This window comes from Populus alba, chromosome 1, assembly GCF_005239225.2.
Source record: "Populus alba chromosome 1, ASM523922v2, whole genome shotgun sequence".
Lineage (NCBI taxonomy): Eukaryota > Viridiplantae > Streptophyta > Magnoliopsida > Malpighiales > Salicaceae > Populus > Populus alba.
In genome coordinates, this window is record NC_133284.1 from 39,389,842 (window position 1) to 39,408,531 (window position 18,690).

Genomic DNA, 18,690 nt, shown 5'->3' on the forward strand with positions numbered 1-18,690 from the left:
AAGTAGATTATCATTGTTACCTGCAAAAAATCTCCTTTTATTTATTTAGGGATTCTACGATGATTAAATTAGAATCGATTCAAGAAAAATCAATTATCCATTTGACTAGTGGATAAGACCGGTCTAGTGGCCAGCTTGATTCAATACTTGGATTTCGGGTTTTAATCAGGTTATTGGGTTGGCCGAGTCAATTTTTTTAAAAAAAATCAAAATGATATTGTTTTAGTAAGAAAACAAAAAAAATAAAAGTCAACGGGTTTGTATTCAGGTCTTGCCGGGTCACATTAGGTCACACTAGGTTTTTCATTCCTCTATTTTTTCTTCAATTTAGCCTGGTTCCAGTCCCAGATCGGCTGGATCCTTGATTAACCCGTCGAGACAGGCAAGGTTTCAAACTACGACCGAAGGTTCAAATTCTAACAGAATGGACCAACTGGTCAGCAGGGATGGCTAAGCATTAATGACAATTCATACACAGCACCACTTGCAGTTTTAAATTGCTATGAGAGGTCATCCACATCCACATGCGAATTCAATCTTGATAAGTGATTAGTCTCCTGAGATTCAGTGAAAGATCTTTTAGTCCCTGCTACTCAATTAAAATGTTACGTTGTTTCCAGCAGATAGACCTAAACCAATTCATACTCAGCAATCCTACCAATATGCTCGTATAATTTGATCATTGATGTTCTTTTACAGCACTCCTAGCTTAACTGTTTTACAGGTCTGCTACACGGAAGAAAACTACATTTTAGGCCATGTTTGTTTCCCGGAAAATAGTTTCCGGAAATCATTTTCCAAACTTTCCTGTGTTTGTTTGTTATTAGGAAAGCTGGTCAACGAAAAACACTTTCCGGTCAACGGAAAACACTTTCTAGTCAACGGAAAATACTTTTCGGTCAATGAAAAACACTTTCTAGTCAATTTCAGTCAAAGAAAAATTTGACTTGATTTTCAGGAAAGTGTTTTCCCTTTAGCTGTGTTTGTTTTCCGGAAAGTGATTTCCGGAAAATCACTTTCCAAACTTTCTTGTGTTTGTTTGCCAGTATGAAAGTTGGTCAATGGAAAACACTTTCCAGTAAAAGGAAAATTTGGCTTGGTTTTCAGGAAAATATTTTCCTGAAAAATTTGAGGGGAAAACACTTTCCGGAAGTTGTGAAAAAATTAGAAATGTCATTATTTGCTGATGATATTAAATTTAATCCTCAAACTTTTGATTGATATATATATTTTGTTTTGAATATTTATTTTTCAATTTCATCTCTTAAAATTTTATTTTTATATTAACTTTGGTTCTTTTTTTTATAATTGCTATTTGCTTTTTCCTTATCATATTTTTATTAAAAAATTTTATCTATCACATTTGGTCCTCATTCTTTTGATTGTTACTTATTTTATTTGAAATAATTTATGAAATGTTGATTATTATTATTTTAATTTCTTCATGTTTCATTTTTTTTTAAAAAAAATTTAGATTTGATCTCTATTATTTTGATTATTATTTATTTTATTTGAGATAATTTATGAAATTATTTTTTTTTTCAATTTCATTCTCATTCAACTTTTTAATTTGTAAAATTTGTTCCTCATTATTTTAATAAGCTATGTATGAATATAGGATATAATAAAAAAAATTTATCGTTATAAATACTTTTTAGACTTTATTTTTTTATTGTAAGTGATTAAATATTTTGTATATATTGGATAAACTTGAAAAAAAAATTAATTGATTAATAAATTATTTTCCAGTTTATTTTCCAGTTCATTTTCTATAACACAACCAAACACTGGAAAGTGTTTTCCAATTTATTTTTCATAATACTGCCAAATATCGGAAAATACTTCCCCGGAATTCACTTTTCAGGAATTCACTTTTTTCAAAATTCACTTTAAAAAAAAAAACCACTTTCCTGCAAACAAACAGAACCGATCAACTTTCCAGGACATGACAGAGGCACCCGAATTGTATGTAACGTTGGAAATCTGTCACCGATCAACTTCCAGGCTCCCATAGATCGTAGACATCAGTTAGCTTTCCAGCATGGGAGCTTTAGAAACCTCAGCGGCATTTCTTTTCTCATCCTTGCAATTCCGGTCGTCTAGATAGTGGTGATAGGCGTAGGAAATGAAACCCCAGATAGCCAGCACCAATGAAATTGCCTTCACACCGCCCATTTTGTCATTGAATACGAACACAGCTAGGACTGGAACAATAGGCAATCCCAAAACACCTATGGCATTGGAGAACAAGGAAGAAACATCAAAAATCAATCCAACGCAGCCAATCGTGCAAACCTGCCAAGATATGGCAGTCCCAACTAAGTTCATCACATAAGAAACCTTTCCCATTTTATACCCATCCATTTCTCTTGTTAGACCCTTCCAGTCTCCACTAGCAAAAAGTCCAACTACAATAACAGAAGTCGCTACTATTTGTTGATAGATTATCATGTCCAGGACCGCCTTAAATGTCTGCCTCCTTATAACCTTGTTGAAGCAGAACTGTGTCAAAGGGAGCACCAGTCCAAACCCCGCGGCAGCAGCAACAGTGCATGTGAAACCAATAGCATATTTTGCTTTGGAGACTCCAGAAGTGCCGTCTGAAGACTCATTATTAAAGACAAGTAGGATAGAGGAGATGGTAAGGAGGACTAGAGAATTGATTATAAATGGTGTGAACTTCTGTGCATTGAGAAAAAAGGAGAAGACAGAATTAAAGGCCAACTGAGATGCACAGATGAGGGTGTAAGTAGACACAGGAAGGTACTGCAGTCCAATAGTGTATAGATAGCAGCCTGCTGCTGCAAGCAGTCCAATCGATACGTAAAGAAGAAAATCCACCTATCATTTGTGCTTGGTTTACTGGTAGTTGAGATGAGATAGAAGGGAATAAGAACCGGAAAGCCTGCAAGTTGCACTAGTGTTGCCATCCATTTGCTGTTTCCACCTTTAACAAAATACAATCTTCCCAAAAGCGTAGCCGCTGACTGTCCAGCTAGGAGAAAGACTGTATAGATTGACATGCGGATCCACCGCCTGTAGTTTCTTGTTTGTGGAGCCGGTGAGCACTGATCGGTGATACTTGTATATTGAGGTAAGTTTGTTTGATCTTTAGCTTCTTGGTCTGATAATAAGAACAGATATCGGACAAGTCAGCTACTGTACAAGAATACATGATCGTATTTGAAAATAATATATTTGAGCGTGTCGATATCTCCCAAGTTGGGAGCTTAAAAAACTAAAACCTTGTTGCAAGGACAAAAACATGATTCATAGGAACTTATTAAAAAGATCTCCAAGACAAAGACCCTGAAAAGCCTCCTCCATGGAAAGAGAATTTACAACGACTACCTAGGAGACGATTTAGCCGGCAGAATTTCACCTGGAGATTTGCAGGGAAAACCAGTATAGCTGCCTAGCTGTATAACAAAAAATGTAAAAGAATCCTACTCTCCTTTTGCTTTGCTGTATCTCTTCGAAGAAATTTGATGCGTATTTCTTTCATCATAAATAACCTATGATTCCATGGTGACTATGCTCTCTTAATAGTACTACTGCTAAATGTAGGCTTATTGCAGACCTCATGACCTTTCCACCTTATTAATTCCCATACATACACTTGTGAAAGAAGTTAAAACAGAGGAACATTGATGAAGTTGCGATATATATATATATATATATATATATATATATATATATATATATATATATATATATATTCTCTTTGATAAAAAGTGCTACACATCAAGAATTAGAGAGAGCTGACTCACCCATGATGCGAAGTTGAACTTCCTGAGCTTCTCCCATGTCAAAGGTAGTGCTAAGCCAGAAAAGATAAAGCTTAGAAGAGAGAGAGAGAGAGGGAGGGAGGGAGGGAGGGAGAGATTTCAAATAAAATGAAGATGCAGCATGCAAATGTATTTATGCCATTTAAATTAATCTTTGGTTGCTTTTGTTTTGATCGTAACAGTATATGGTAAATAAATCTGTCATCCCATGTTTTAATTGGAATTAGTGACTTACAGGGACGAAAGTAGATGCAAGGTGCTTCTGCCTGTCATCGCATATATGTATATATACAACCCGACATGGCTTTATTAAACTTCCAAAACTATATATTGTTTATTATTTTAACGTTTCTTCAAAATTTTATTGTAATTTTTTATTAAATAAAGATCTTAAAAAATAAAATTTTACCAAACGTTGTAACTAAATAAAATAAAATATTAAAATTGCTAATAAAGAACTCTTATTAAAAAATTTCAATTATTTAGTAATGTAGAAGACAAATTATAACCTAATAATAAGAGTGTGGGACCAAGAGGTTTGTTCTCTCTGTGGTCTCAGGTTCGAGTTCTAGGTTGCTCATATAATGATCACTAGAGGCTTACATGATCGTTAACTTCAGTGCCTGTGGAATTAGTCGAGGTGCGCGCAAGCTGACCCGGACACTAAAAAAAAAAAAAAAAGAAGAAGAAAATCCACAAGAGAGAAGTGATTATTAAAATTTATTTTTTTATTTAAAATTATTTTAAAAAATAATGATATAACAATTCTAATTATATAATATAAACAATCTTGTTTCTTTTTACATTTTAAAAATATTTTTTAAAAAAATTAAATTTTTTTGTTAATTTATTTATTTTAAATTAATATTTTTTAGTTTTTTGTAATCATTATAATCCATTAATTTTAATATATTTTTAAATAAAAAATATCCATAACTACACTGTCAGACAGCTCATACCCTACCTAGTAATTGAACACTGGAAGAGAAGCATTAACATGCATGCATGTAAGCACTATAAGCAAGCGACACTTGTCAAGTTGTGGCTGAAGATGAGTTTCAAGTCTCCATGCTGACCTGACAGGCGGGCCTGAGGATGCGATTATTTGGGAGCTGATCCTCTATGATGGGAAATGATGGCCTTCTACTACTAGCTACGACCAAATCAACTGCTTGTTAGTGGCCGTTTGGTAGTGTGGTTGTGGGTGAGGTTCACCCGCAACCACACTACCAGGTGTTTGGTTAAAAGAAAAAAAATGAGTTTCACTGGTAGGCCCCACAAATAGTTAAAGTTGAAACGCAGGTTCTGAGAAGCAGTATTTTCCTGCTTCTCAGGCTGATAATAACATCAACAGTGGAGCATGGCTCCACTGTTCATTGAACAGGAACAGTGGAGCCATGCTCCACTGCGCACTGTTCACTAAGTGAACAGTGCGAGTGGATTTTAATTCACTCGCACTGTTCACGTGAACAGTTTTTATCTTTTTTTTTTTGAAAAACCATGAAAATGAGTTTTATATTTTTTTTTTGTTTTTTTAAAAATTAGTTTAAAAATTATAATAACATACCATTTATGAAATTTGATCGCAATTCCAATTATGTTATTGCCGGGTCCGGCCCAGTTAAAAAAAATTTAGTTTTTTATTTTATTTTAATTGTGTTCTATTTAAAAAATTAAAAGGAGATCGCTTGAAGACGTAACAAAAGTTCAGTTTTTGTTGTTGCCGCTTAAGAAACCATGAAAAAATATAGTCCTTGTTGGATAAATTTCGCATGTGATGACATTGCACATAGTGTAATGGAATAATAAAAAATATTTGATATCAATATTATTTATTTCATGATGTAATAACAGTAGTTAAATTTACAATATTTAAATTAAAAATCATTAATATAAATATATATATATATATATATATATATTTTTAATTATTTTATAACCTCAATTTGAAAAGCATTTTTATTAACCAAACACATTAAACTACTTTTTCTTCAACCTCAATTTCAACCACGGTTTTAACCAAACACCTATTTTTTTAAACCAACCTCAACTAAAAGTACTTTTTATAAAACAACTTTTTTTAAACCACAACCACAAAAGTTACCGCAATACCAAACACACCCGATAATGTCTCCATGTGGATGCATGCATGCATGCTTTTAATTTGATTTGAAAGAAGGAAAAAAATAATACCCACCCGGCCACTTGTTGATCTGTTGTGTCCCATCGTCGACGAATACAAGTAGTCAAGGATGCTTAGTTAGGCCGCCAGTTTTGATAATGATTTTTTTTTAAAATATTTTTTATTTAAAAATATATTAAAATAATCTTTTTTATTTTTAATATTAATATATTAAAATCATTTAAAAATAACAAAAAAATAATTAAAATTTTACAAAAAAAAACTTTCCAAACACAAAACTAAACAGTTCACATTATCATATTTTCACTGTTATATTTTTTTTCCAATAAATAATGCTTATCATATTATTCTAAAGTTCTCTTACCTCCCCTTATGAAAAGATATGATTATGCAGGCTGGTTACAAACTACTGTTATTGTGAGATGAATTCGTGTTTTTAAAAAATTAAATTAATTTTATTTAAAATAAATTTGTTTTATATTATTTTAATGTTCTGATATTAAAAATAATTTTTATAATATAAAAAAATTTCATTTTAATACTAAATATAAATAAAAATTATTTTAAACCATCATCACTAACATAATCCCAAAAATAAATCAATAACTCCGGTTGGTTTGCCTGTAAGGATATTTTCAAGCCAACTAGTGTATTAATTAATCAATTGAAACTAAATTTCACGTCGGTTTTAGACTAGTCTCTGAAAAGCTATCCTTTTTTTTAAATGGTCAAGGTTGGATCATTGTCAAAGCAAAAGATCATACAAATTAAATGAATTTCTAGCCATGAGTACAGTGAAGTGATAACGTTGAAATTAAGAATGATTGTGACTGAGTTGGTTATGCGTGGCTTTAACTGTGTTTAATTTTCTATTTTAACAATTAATAATAAAGAACCCGTACTCAACAGGAGGATGTTGTTTGATTTTTATTTGCTATTAGCTCTTACATAGAACCACACATTTAGTTTTAGGTATAAACGAGCAGTCCTCATGTGTTTTATGATGGATTGTATTGGGTTTCTCACTCTTACATTGTTTTTTTCTTTATCTACATTTAGATAAAAAAAATTTAAAAATAATCCTAGAAATATGACTTGCTTGCAATTTGCAATGTTGATGTATAATACTAATAGATGAAGTTTTCTAATTTTTGTCACTTATGTATATTTTAATTAAAAAACAAAAAGGATAATTATTTCCGATCCAAAACACTAAAATGATTGGTGGCTTAACAATTTTTTTTTTTTTTTATATCATGGATGATCATTTTCAAGAACAAAATCACAAAAGAAAGTCCATCAATTTAAGATCTACCGTGATCACATATTTACATGTGAGTTGAGAAAAACAAGTTGTAAAAGTCAAATAAAAAAATAGATATTTCTTCTTCTTCTAGTTGATTCCTTACCACTTGACTTTTACTAGTTGAGCTTTTAACTCACTTGTTAGAGACTTTACATTACTTATTATCAACAATGCACCCCTAATCAAGCAGAATGACATCGTTTTGCAAAACAAATATTTAAATAATTTTTTATATAAAAAACAAAATAACATATTTTTTATAATTTTATTTTGAGCATCTATTTTTGAACGGTTTGTAGCCACCAAGAACACACATGCCTCTTTTTTTTTAAAATTTAATCTTTAAAAGATTTATTAAATTCTATTGATTTTTTTAAAAGGTAAACTCTTTCATAATCTAGATAATGTATAATACCATATATATAAACCATGAAAACATTTTATTCTTACTATAAACTTGTTTCTACAATAAAATTAAATCAAATTGTGAGAATTAAAAAAAAAATAAAGTATTTTGATTGGATTTGGAACTAAATAAAAAGCTTAGGAGATTATACAATTCTCTCTTTTTTTTTTTTTGGGTTTAACAATAAGGATGTCCTTAGACTAAGATACATATCAATGGAGAATAAATTTTTTCTTAAACAATGTCAATCTGGTGTATATAGATGAATTTACTATATTTGTTTTCAAGTACTGTCATTAAGGTATGTATCCAAGAAATCAAGCAAGAGAGTGAATCTTATGAGCCACCATGCCAACCTCTTAAGGTTATAAATTTCCTTAATATTCTCTATTTTTAGGGGTGTTTAAAATAACCAAGCAATTAAAAAATCTAAGAAAACTAAGAAAACCAAAAGAAAAAAACCAAGAAAATTGAACAAAAAATAAATAAATAACATATTGAAAAACAAATAAAAAAAATTAAGTTTGATTTGGTTTCGATTTCAAATATCAACCGATTAAATTAAACTAATTTAACCAACAATGATTGAACCAATTATAGAAAAAAAGGTATAAAATGAAGATTTTATAAAAATCCTAAATAGTAAACACAATAGCACCCTTACCTCCCCACCCCCTGCTCTCTGAAGGTGTTTTGTTTTGACATGAGACTTGAGTTATAGAAAACATCAAGTCTAAAGAGTCACTTCTCTCATCAAGTACAAATGATTAATGATGATGTTATCCAACAATAGCTTCACACTCTTCTACTCTCTCAGTAAGAAATACAACACATAGACTCATTACAAGTACACCAAAATACATAGAGATAACCCTTAGGTTAAGTGCAAATGTTTAATGATGATGTTATAGCTATCCAACAATAACTTTATACTTTTCCACTCCCTAATACAACACTTAGGCTCCGTTTGTTTGCAGGAAAGTGGTTTCCTTTTGGAAAGTGAATTCCTGGAAAGTGAATTCCGGGAAAGTATTTTCCGATGTTTGGCAGTGTTATGGAAAGTGAATTCCTGGAAAGTGAATTCCGGGAAAGTATTTTCCGATGTTTGGCAGTGAACTGGAAAACACTTTCCAGTGTTTGGTTGTGTTATGGAAAATGAGCTGGAAAATAATTTATTAATGAATTAATTTTTTTTTCAAGTTTATCTAATATATATAAAATATTTAATCACTTACAATAAAAAAAAATAAAATCTAAAAAGTATAATGATGATTTTTTTTTTTATTATATCCTATATCCATACATAGCTTATTTTATAAAATATAACTATATATATATCATATCATATTATAGAAAAATAAGCTTGTGAAATATTTTTTACGTAAAACCTATTAATATATTTTTTTCAATTTTAAAAGCTTAAAATAATTTTTTTTTTCATATGAAGAAAGCCAAATTAGTTTATGGTAAGAGTTATATATTTGAGTTTTTTTTTTTGGTATAAAGAATTTTTTAAAAGATAAATACATACAAAAATATTTTTATGGGTTTTTTGGATAAATATTTTTTTTGTACGGGTAAAGGCAATTATCTCTTTAATATCCCTTTAATATATATCAAATAAACATCAAGATATAAATATAAATATCTAACATCAAACATAGTCATGTATAAATATTAAGTTTCGATGTCATATACATACATATTAATTCAAATTACAAACATAAACATGCTAGACCGAATTAAACAAGTAAACATACTCGTTAAATAACAAACATAGTCTGAACCCAAATTTTAAACATAGTCAAACCATATTAGCAATCAGGCCTGTAGCAGTGTCGGTTCACAAAATTTTGAACCCAAATTTTCCTCAAATTAGCATTTTTTGCCATAAATGCTTTTGCCAACATCTCATTTTGGACCAAATGATCAAATGCATCCCCAAGAGTGATCTCATCAAAGCCTTCAATTTTCATCACTTCCGTATACAGCGCATTAACATCAAGTTGATTTTTGCTGAGACTTTGAATTGCAAATACTACATCTCCAATCTGTTTAGACAACTTTTCAATACCATCATCTTCATACATGCGATTTCTCTTCCTATGCTGCCTCTTTTGTGTACTAGAGGAAGATGTTTCTTTTTCCTTATAACTTTCTTCATATTCACCTTCATTTTCAATTGAAATTGATTGCTCTTCAGTGTTCTCTTCCAAGTTCACATCAGCATATGATTTCGCATAATTTCCGATTGCCATGTCTTTTCCAACAACAATTGTCATTGCCTCGTACATATCAAGTTTTTTGTTGAGAAACTTGTCATGATTGGGATGTGCCTGTTCATAAAGTTTAGAATATGCAATTTTTTAGTTCATTGTATAACATTTTAGAAACAAAAGTAAATATAAAAATTACAAAGAGTATAATATTTATCATACCTTTACTTCTTCATCATATACATCTTTCGAAACTGTAATCATCTTCAAACAATCATCCCAGCCAAAGCCACTTTTATTTTTAAGCTTTGTTATTATTCCCCATTCTTTTTTCACAGTCTTGAGATGATTTTCCACATGTTTAGGCTCGCATTGGACGTTGAACTTTTGACTGATTTCTGTAGCCACCTTAACAAAAGATTCTGCTTTAAAGGTGGAAGAAGGTTTGCTTCCTTTAAGTGCCTCCTCAGCTAATATCTCAAGCAACATGTGAGACATAGGCTTAGACCATGTGAAGTGTTTGCCCTTGCATTTTTCATTCTGCGTGGAACTCATTTCTACAAAAAAGAAATTATAAATTTATACAAAATAAAATCATACAACATTTAGATTTAATAAATTTCATATAAAAACTACAATTAATAATTAAAAGAGAAATTATAATAAAGTCAATATCTACTCCAAATACATAACAAAGATAATACAAACTTAAGCAACACATAATAAAAACAAACACATAATTAACACTCAATTAATTGTTTCTTTGAGTGTTATAGTCATTCCACATGGTTGATGCAATCATTTCTCTTTTTGTTATCCACTCCCTATTCTCTTCCCTTTCCTCCTGTTGACTTAAGTTGATTGTTCGTCTAATTGGTTCACTATCCGAACACATTTCTTCCATAATAAAGTCATAAGGATCAACCCCCATTATATGATTATGAATAATACAACATGCAAGCACAACATCTACTTGTGTTTCATAGGACCAAAAAGATTTTCCATCAATTGATCTAAAACGACTCTTCAAAATACCAAACCCTCGCTCAATAGCGGTTCTCAATGAAGAGTGTCGAAGATTAAATAGCTCCTTTTCATTTTCTGGTGCACGTTCTGTAAACTCGTTCAAGTGATATCGAACTCCATGAAAAGGAGAAATGATTCCTTTTCGAATACCGTAACCAGCATCACCAAGATAATATTTCCCTACAAATTAAAAAAAATAAAACTTATTACTATCTTTATCTGATAACACATTTAATATGTTTATTGCATATAATAAAATAATTTATTATATACCTTCTGGAATTTTTAGACCACTAGATCTTGATAATGCATCACCTAAAACCCGTGAATCATGTGCACTTCCTTCCCAACCAGCTAAAGCATATATGAACTTTAAATCAAAAGTTATAGCTGCTAAAAGATTTTGTGTTGTTCCTTCTTTTCGTCCTCGAAACTTTCCTTGAATCTCAACAGGAACATTTGCAGGAACATGGGTACCATCAATTGCTCCCACACAATCCTATATAAACATGAAAAAATAATTTATAACATTTTCTTATTAATGTAATTAATTAATTCATAAAAATAGTGGTATTGTTTTCATACCTTAAAATAAGGATAGAATCTTCTATTATTCATTATCTCTGCTAGAACTGTATCCTCTGGATCTTTAATAAGGTGTTTGTATAACTTAAGAATTGCTTTTAAAACAATTCTAAAGTAAAGATGGATAGTTTCAACAGACCTATAGTATATACCACTAATAACCCGAAATCTTTGGTTTTGGCCTATAATTTGTAAGAACACAATTACTTGCTCTCTAATAGACACATTTTGAGTTGATCGTAATAGGTTATGACTTGTGAGAACATCACACAATCTATAGAAGACAACAGGTTTCATACGAATTTGTTCAACGCAATGTCTATCACCTCGATTCAAAATGCTGTCAATATAGAATTCTCGTTGAGCAATTGCATTTTATACGTGGTTCTCGTGGTATATTAATTCTATTTCTTTCTTGTTCAATAATAGCTACCCCTGTAGCTATCACAGTTACAGCTGCTCCCATACATGCTGCATGAATTATCTTACTATCCATAACATGAAAGTGAAGTTTTCTGATAACGAAACCTAAAAATTTAGGAAAATAAATATTAAAAAAAGCATATAAAATACTAACACAATCAATTCAATAAACTACCGGCATAGTCACACAAATTTATCCATATATAACAAATATAATCAAACACAAATCATAAATTAATCAAAGCAAAATAAAACACAAATTCCCCATTAACATCCCCAATTACACTGTTTCATTCCCATTTTCCCTATAATTTCATTATAACCGTTTCTGCCATTATTCTCCATTAGCATTGAACTATTTCACTGTTCAGTTCCCCTCTCCTCTCTCGGTTTAGTTCACCAAAATCCACTCTCATTTCTGTTCCCATTCCCCTCTCCTCTCTCAGTTCAGTTCCCCTCTCCTCTCTCGGTTCAGTTCAACAAAATCACCGAAATCCCCTCTCAGTTTTGTTCCCATTTTGTTTGCAAAGTTTGCCTATTCACTGTTAAAAGATCGCCCCCACCCCGTCTCTCAGTAGCAGATTGATCGCCCCCCCCGTTTTGTTCACCCCCCCTGTTTGGTCTCTCTGTCTCTTGGTCTCACAGAAATGATCACCCCCACCCCCTATTCGTTTTGATGTTATGGAAATCGATCGCCCCCCCACAGAAATCGATCGCCCCCCTCCCCCCCGTTTTGGCCTCACTGTCAACAGAAATCAATCGCCCCCCCCCACAGAAATCGATCGCCCCCCCCCCGCCCCGGTTGTGGCCTCTCTGTCATGAGAAATCAATCGCCCCCTCCCCCCGTTGTGGCCTCTCTGTCATCAGAAATCAATCGCTCTGTTCACAGTTATCTCCCCCCCGGTTTGTCTCTTTGTTTGGTTAGGGAGCTGCAGAATTTTTCCTCATTCGTGAAGAAGAGAACAGTAACAGTGGTAGTAAAATGTGTTTTTTTTTTTTTGGGTTGCTTGATTAGTTGAATGTGACGAGATTGATGAGAAGAATTATGGAAAAAATATAACAGTAGCAGTAGCAGAATATCAAAGATTCATGCCTTCATTTTTTCAGATCTACGCAGAAGAAAAACATAAAGGAGAAATGAAAGAAGAAAAAAAAAATACCTGATATTTTTGGTCCAGAGAAATACTCTTGTTCCTGCTCAGCTTCCCGATTGATTTCGAAGGATTGATTTCAAAGGAAAAGGGACTGTGTGATTTTTGAAGAAAAAATTTCAAAGCTGTGTATTCTCGTTCAGCTGAGTGTGTAGAAAAAAGAAAAGTATTTTCCTTTCTTTAACGGAAGGAAAACACTTTCCTTTCCCAATGTTATTAATTTTAAGTTGACCGGAAACCTTTTTCCTTTGACCACTTTCCTTTATTACTGCCAAACACAGGAAAAGCAGGAAAGTGAATTCCAGGAATTCACTTTCCTGCAATCAAACACAACCTTAGCTCCATTATATGTACACTATAATACACATAAACAACTACAGTACCAAGAAACAGCATACAAGGAGTGTAAATTCAGTTATGAATTGGCAATCACTCTTGGAGGATTATCATTAAAAAAAATTCAATTCTTCCAATTATTTATTAACCCCTTCAATCTGAGATAGAGGAATTTCCTTCATTGTATATGAAACATAAGGGTGCATGGAAATTCAAATCCTCATCCAGTGATTACCATTTCAGTAGCAGCGGCGTTGCTATTTTGTTTCTTGAGCTTGCAGTCATCAAGATAGTGCTGATAGACATATGAAAGAAAGCCCCATATAGCCAACACCATGGCAATAGCCTTGATAACATCCATTTTGTCACCAAAACAGAAAACGGCCAGCACAGGGACCACAGGCAAACCAAAAGTACTGATGACATTGGAGAAGACTGAGGACACCTCGAAAATCAACCCTACACAACCAATAGAGAAAAGCTGCCAGGATATTGCTGTCCAAATTAAAGTCATGCAGTAGGAGACTTCTCCAAGTTTAAAACCCTCCATCTCTTTCCCTAAACCCTTCCATTCCCCGCTAGCAAAAAGTCCCACTAGGATAGCAATGGTAGAAGCTAGTGATGGATAGATTGTCATATCCAGAACCACCTTGAAGGTTTCCTTCTTTAGGACCTTCTTAAAGGCAAATTGGGTTAAAGAAAGCAGCAATCCATATCCAGCAGAAGCACCAACAGTGCATATAAATCCGAGTGCGTACTTTCTTCTGTAGACTTGTTTAGATTCTGCGTAGTCGTCTTGGAATACAAGGAGGATGGAGGAGATGGTGAGAAGCACTAAAGAATTGATTATGAAAGGAGTGAGCTTGAGGGAGTTGAGGAAGAAAGAGAACAGAGCATTGAAGCCCAGTTGGGATGCACAGACAAGAGAGTAAGTAGACACTGGAAGGTATTTGAGACCAAGTGAATGCAACATACAAACTATGGCTTGAAATAAGCCACAAGAGATATAAATTGAAGCAAGGACTAAATTAGAAGGCAAGTTTGTTTCTAAGTTGCTTGTGGAAGGACTTTTTGGTTGTGACAAGTAAAAGGGAAGGAGAATGGGAAATCCAGCAGGCTGCACAAGTGCTCCCATCCAGCTACTATTCCCACCCTTTTCGAAATACAGTCTTCCCAAGAGAACGGCCACTGACTGCCCAGCAAGAAGAAGTAATGAATAGATGGCCATTAGGAGCCACCACTTGGTGTTTCTCTTTTGAGGTATCGTTGGCTGGCTGGTCTCATTTTCTTGCCTAGCTGGGCTTGCCTCTTTGCCTACTTTCCCTGGCAAGGATACATAAATATAGAGTAATTCAGCTTATTTACGTTCTAGTCCACTAGTAAATTGGTTTAGTACAGAGCATAATCAATTATAAACTCATCATCCAATAATGGGCCAATTGAGTTTCTAATATCATGAGGAATCCATGAGCATGCGGAGTACACAAACAATTATTTGAAGCTGTGTTCTTCCCACTTCAGTGTGCTCTTTCAGACTGAAAAGCATAGATTGTATGTACTAGAGCTAATAACATCTCAAGAAATGAAAATCGTGTACTTGGAATCCTAAATATAAAACCCTTTTCAATCTAAACAAAATATTCAAATAATATATCCTAGCTATCTTTAGGTGATGAGGGATGAAGATAAAAACTATGTTTAATAACCATTTGTACTGAATTCATACAAGCAATCAGCAGTGTTTCTTTCTGTAAAGTTTAGGACTGGAAGGAAGGAGAATAGGAGTCAGGTAAAAGCTTGCTTACCCATGACTTGGAGCTGCACTTCCTGAGCTTCTCCCATGACAAAACTAAATTCCCAATTGAGCAAGCTAAGAAGAAAGGCTTGTTGAGATTTAAAGCGAGAAGAGTTCTCATTTTTTTTCGTCGTTAACAAGGATATACAATAAAAAATAAAAATATATTCGAGCCTATGTAAATTTGTATTTTTGTTGCTGGTCTTTGATGCTACTATGCAGTTTAAGCAGAGCATTGTTAAAACCTCTGTTTCAGAGGTGATTCCAGGCTGCCGGCAAGTGTCGAATTATAATTGCGTAGATGATAAAAATAACAATACTCCTGGTGCTGCTGCTATACGTGGAACTACGTAACTACACAGGATTAGGGTGCTTCATTTGTGTCACAGGAAAATAAATAAGAATGTGTCGTTCAGATACCATCCAAGTCGAGGAAGAGTTGTTTTATTTATAAAAGTAATTGTATTAAAAGTTTTTTTAAAAATGTATAAAAGTATGATGGTTATATTTCTAGAAGTACAAAGGCTTGTTACTCAGGTCAAAATTATCAAAAGCATCCAATAAAAAAAAAGGCAAAGGCTAAATGAAGCTCAAGATTGCGAAAGTAAATTGCCAAGGTAAACAGCTGGTTAACTAGTCAATCAATGGTTTAAATAGAAACCCAGGAAATCAAAAACCCAGGAAACGATCGATTGATTCCTGAAAATCACAAAACGAGTCGACCGATTCTATAGAGCAGTACAAGTGGTAAGCAGAACTCAAAAAGCAATAAGAGCAATGATACCTCTTGACTATAGGAAGCGCCAAATGGACTTGAGTGCAGCTGAAATATGATATCTTGGTTCTAGCTTAGCCAACCAGGACCAAACCAGTTCAAAAATCTCATCTCAAATATCCTGATGAGATTGATAAAATTGACGAAAAACTCAGTTATTTCTCTCATACCACATAAAGTAAATTATAATTGAGAGGGCTAATTGAGCAAAAAGATACATGGACTCTTTTTTTTTTTCAAGTGTGTTTATGCTCATTGAAGCAGAGGTCACCATGTCATAGAAGACCAGAATAAAAGAGTTTTGCTCGTGATAGCACCTCAAATTATAGCAAAAATAGGGCATTGACAAAACAAATGGTCTTGTGTCTCTACCCACAAAGAATACATATCAAAGATGCAATGATATGAAAAGAATGTAATTTGTCCATGTATGAAGACAACCCATAGAAACAAGCCAAATGATAAATGAATGCCTCAAGATGAATCCTCGAAACCAAAGTAGATGGTTCATGACACGATCAAAAAATTGATGTCTTCTCCTAAGTGCAGGAGTGTCGAAGTAATAAATAACTCAGCAAGATTGGAGTCGAACTATAGGGAGGTGAACTATAAAAAATTATATATATAACAAAGAGTTTATGAGAATTTTATGAGATATTGATGTAAAGATTAAACAATGATAAAACAATTGTCAAGGTTAGAGGATCTACAAATAATATTAGAAATAAGTATAGTATAAAACTCTTTTTATTAATCAACTGGAAACCACAAACAAAGAAGGTTCCAATCGGATGATTTATCCTTAATAGTTCATTATAAATTTTTAGCATGATCATATTAATTATCTTATTTTAGTAACACCATACTTTTAAATATTGTCAGAAATTTATGATGTTAAATTATGTTAAAAGCAAATCAAGTTCCTTTTATAGCATATGTGTAGATTATACCATACGGTTGGCTATGAAAGTGCCAAGCATTTGTTGTACCAAGTGTTATACAACATAAATCTAGATTAACCATTTAACAAGCAAGGTATAAAGAATTAATAAGATAAAAAGATAAGACATGTTAATAATAAACTTTATTGGATATAAACATTGAAGTCCATATTGAGTTTATATTATACATATTCTAACACCATTAGTGAAACCTTTTCACCTTGATATAATAAACTTAGCTAAACATAATAAGGAAGAGAAACATAAATAAACAACATAAGAACATAAGTATAGTAAAGGAAATGAAAAGCATAAACAAGAGATTAAGGAAAATATAACATGAAATAAAAATTAAACATTACAAAAATATAAAGAAAGAAATAAAAAGCATGATCTTCATCTGAACAACCAAGATGCCTAAATGCATGTCAAATGCCTCCTTTTATAGGCCAAAATTTGGAACTATTGATTTGATGACTAATCGTTGAGTGGGTGGCCACATCTTGACTTGGTAACAATCCTTATCTTTTTATCTGAATCAAACGTCATCGATAACGTCAGAATTTGAACCAACCTTACCATGAAAGTTCTAGGAAATTGTCTTTGCTCTCTATAAAAAACAATTGAGATAATTTGGACTTCTAGAACTTGAGATATGGGCTAAACACTGAATAGTGTCTAGGCTATAAGATAGATTCAGACTTCTCCATTGTTGCTATAATTTGGACTTGAAAACAACCTTTTTAAATCTTGGACTTCCATGAAAGTTTTAGGCCTATGTCTTAGCTTTCAATCCATATAGAGCATACCTAAATCCAAATTCTACAACTCCAGATATGACCCAATGACTGAACAATGTTCCAGTTTGGACTGAACCAACATCTCTTTTCTAAGTTTGACTATCTCTTTGCCCTTTCAATTTCAGTACTTAAACTTATAAATCAATTCTTTCATTGATGTGATAGACATACATTTAAGATGAACATTTATCATAAATTAAATTCATCTTATAGTATCAGACTTGTTATTATAAAACATGCTTTAGTTAATGAGTTATTGATACTTCAAGTGCAAATTGATGATATAACACCTTGATAAAAATGCACTTTTAATCCCAAGCACGAATATATCCCGGTCTCAAATTTTGTAGTCATCTTTTAGCTTTATCTTTTAATGAAAAAGGAAAAAGCTTTAATTTGATGGTATTTATGCTACAATTTGAGTCATTATAGGTGTTACAAACCTCCTCAAATTCCTTTAAATGCAAGTATGAATTTTCTAAATCTAAACCATGAAAAGAAGGTAATAAGTGAATAATGTCTGACTTAAAATTAAAATGAGATGCATGAGGAGGGAAAACTATGCATAAAAATGCACTTGTTCTTGTGGGATTCATATGGTCTCTAAGTGTTCTCACACGGTTATTTTCATTATAAAGCGACTAGTTATCTTCTTCGGCTATATTTTCTGAAAATGATGAGGATACCCTACAAAGTTTACCACTTAATGTATGTGACTAAACTCTCATGCACATGTAAGAAGAGAATAAAAGGAAGAAAAGAAAATAAAAATAAACAAAACAAAACAAAACAAAAACAAAATAAACAAAAGTTAGATAAAATGAAAAGTGAAAAAAGAAAATAAAGTAAATACTATAATTTATACTAGAATTACCTTCCCGACAACAATTCCAAAAACTTGACACGACCAAAAAGATTGATATCTTCTCCCAAGTGCAGGAGTGTCAAAGTAATAAAATAACCCGGCAAGACGGGGGTTGAACCATAGGGAGGTGAACT

At 32.4% G+C, this 18,690-nt stretch overlaps 2 protein-coding genes and 1 pseudogene across 2 annotated transcripts; all 3 read right to left on the reverse strand.

Moving 5' to 3' along the window:
- Positions 1-1,916: 1,916 nt before the first annotated feature.
- On the reverse strand, positions 1,917-3,980 carry LOC140956118 (probable purine permease 10; annotated as a pseudogene).
- Positions 3,981-9,457: 5,477 nt separating this feature from the next.
- Positions 9,458-10,414, reverse strand: LOC140955248 (uncharacterized). Its single transcript, XM_073407342.1, has 2 exons — positions 10,082-10,414; positions 9,458-9,979 (listed from the first exon to the last, which is right to left on the reverse strand). Exons 1-2 carry the CDS (start codon positions 10,412-10,414, stop codon positions 9,458-9,460), a joined length of 855 nt encoding a protein of 284 aa, XP_073263443.1.
- Positions 10,415-13,378: 2,964 nt separating this feature from the next.
- Positions 13,379-15,611, reverse strand: LOC118036569 (purine permease 21). Its single transcript, XM_035042291.2, has 2 exons — positions 15,186-15,611; positions 13,379-14,703 (listed from the first exon to the last, which is right to left on the reverse strand). Exons 1-2 carry the CDS (start codon positions 15,409-15,411, stop codon positions 13,601-13,603), a joined length of 1,329 nt encoding a protein of 442 aa, XP_034898182.1. The 5' UTR covers positions 15,412-15,611; the 3' UTR covers positions 13,379-13,600.
- Between the last annotated feature and the right edge of the window lie 3,079 nt (positions 15,612-18,690).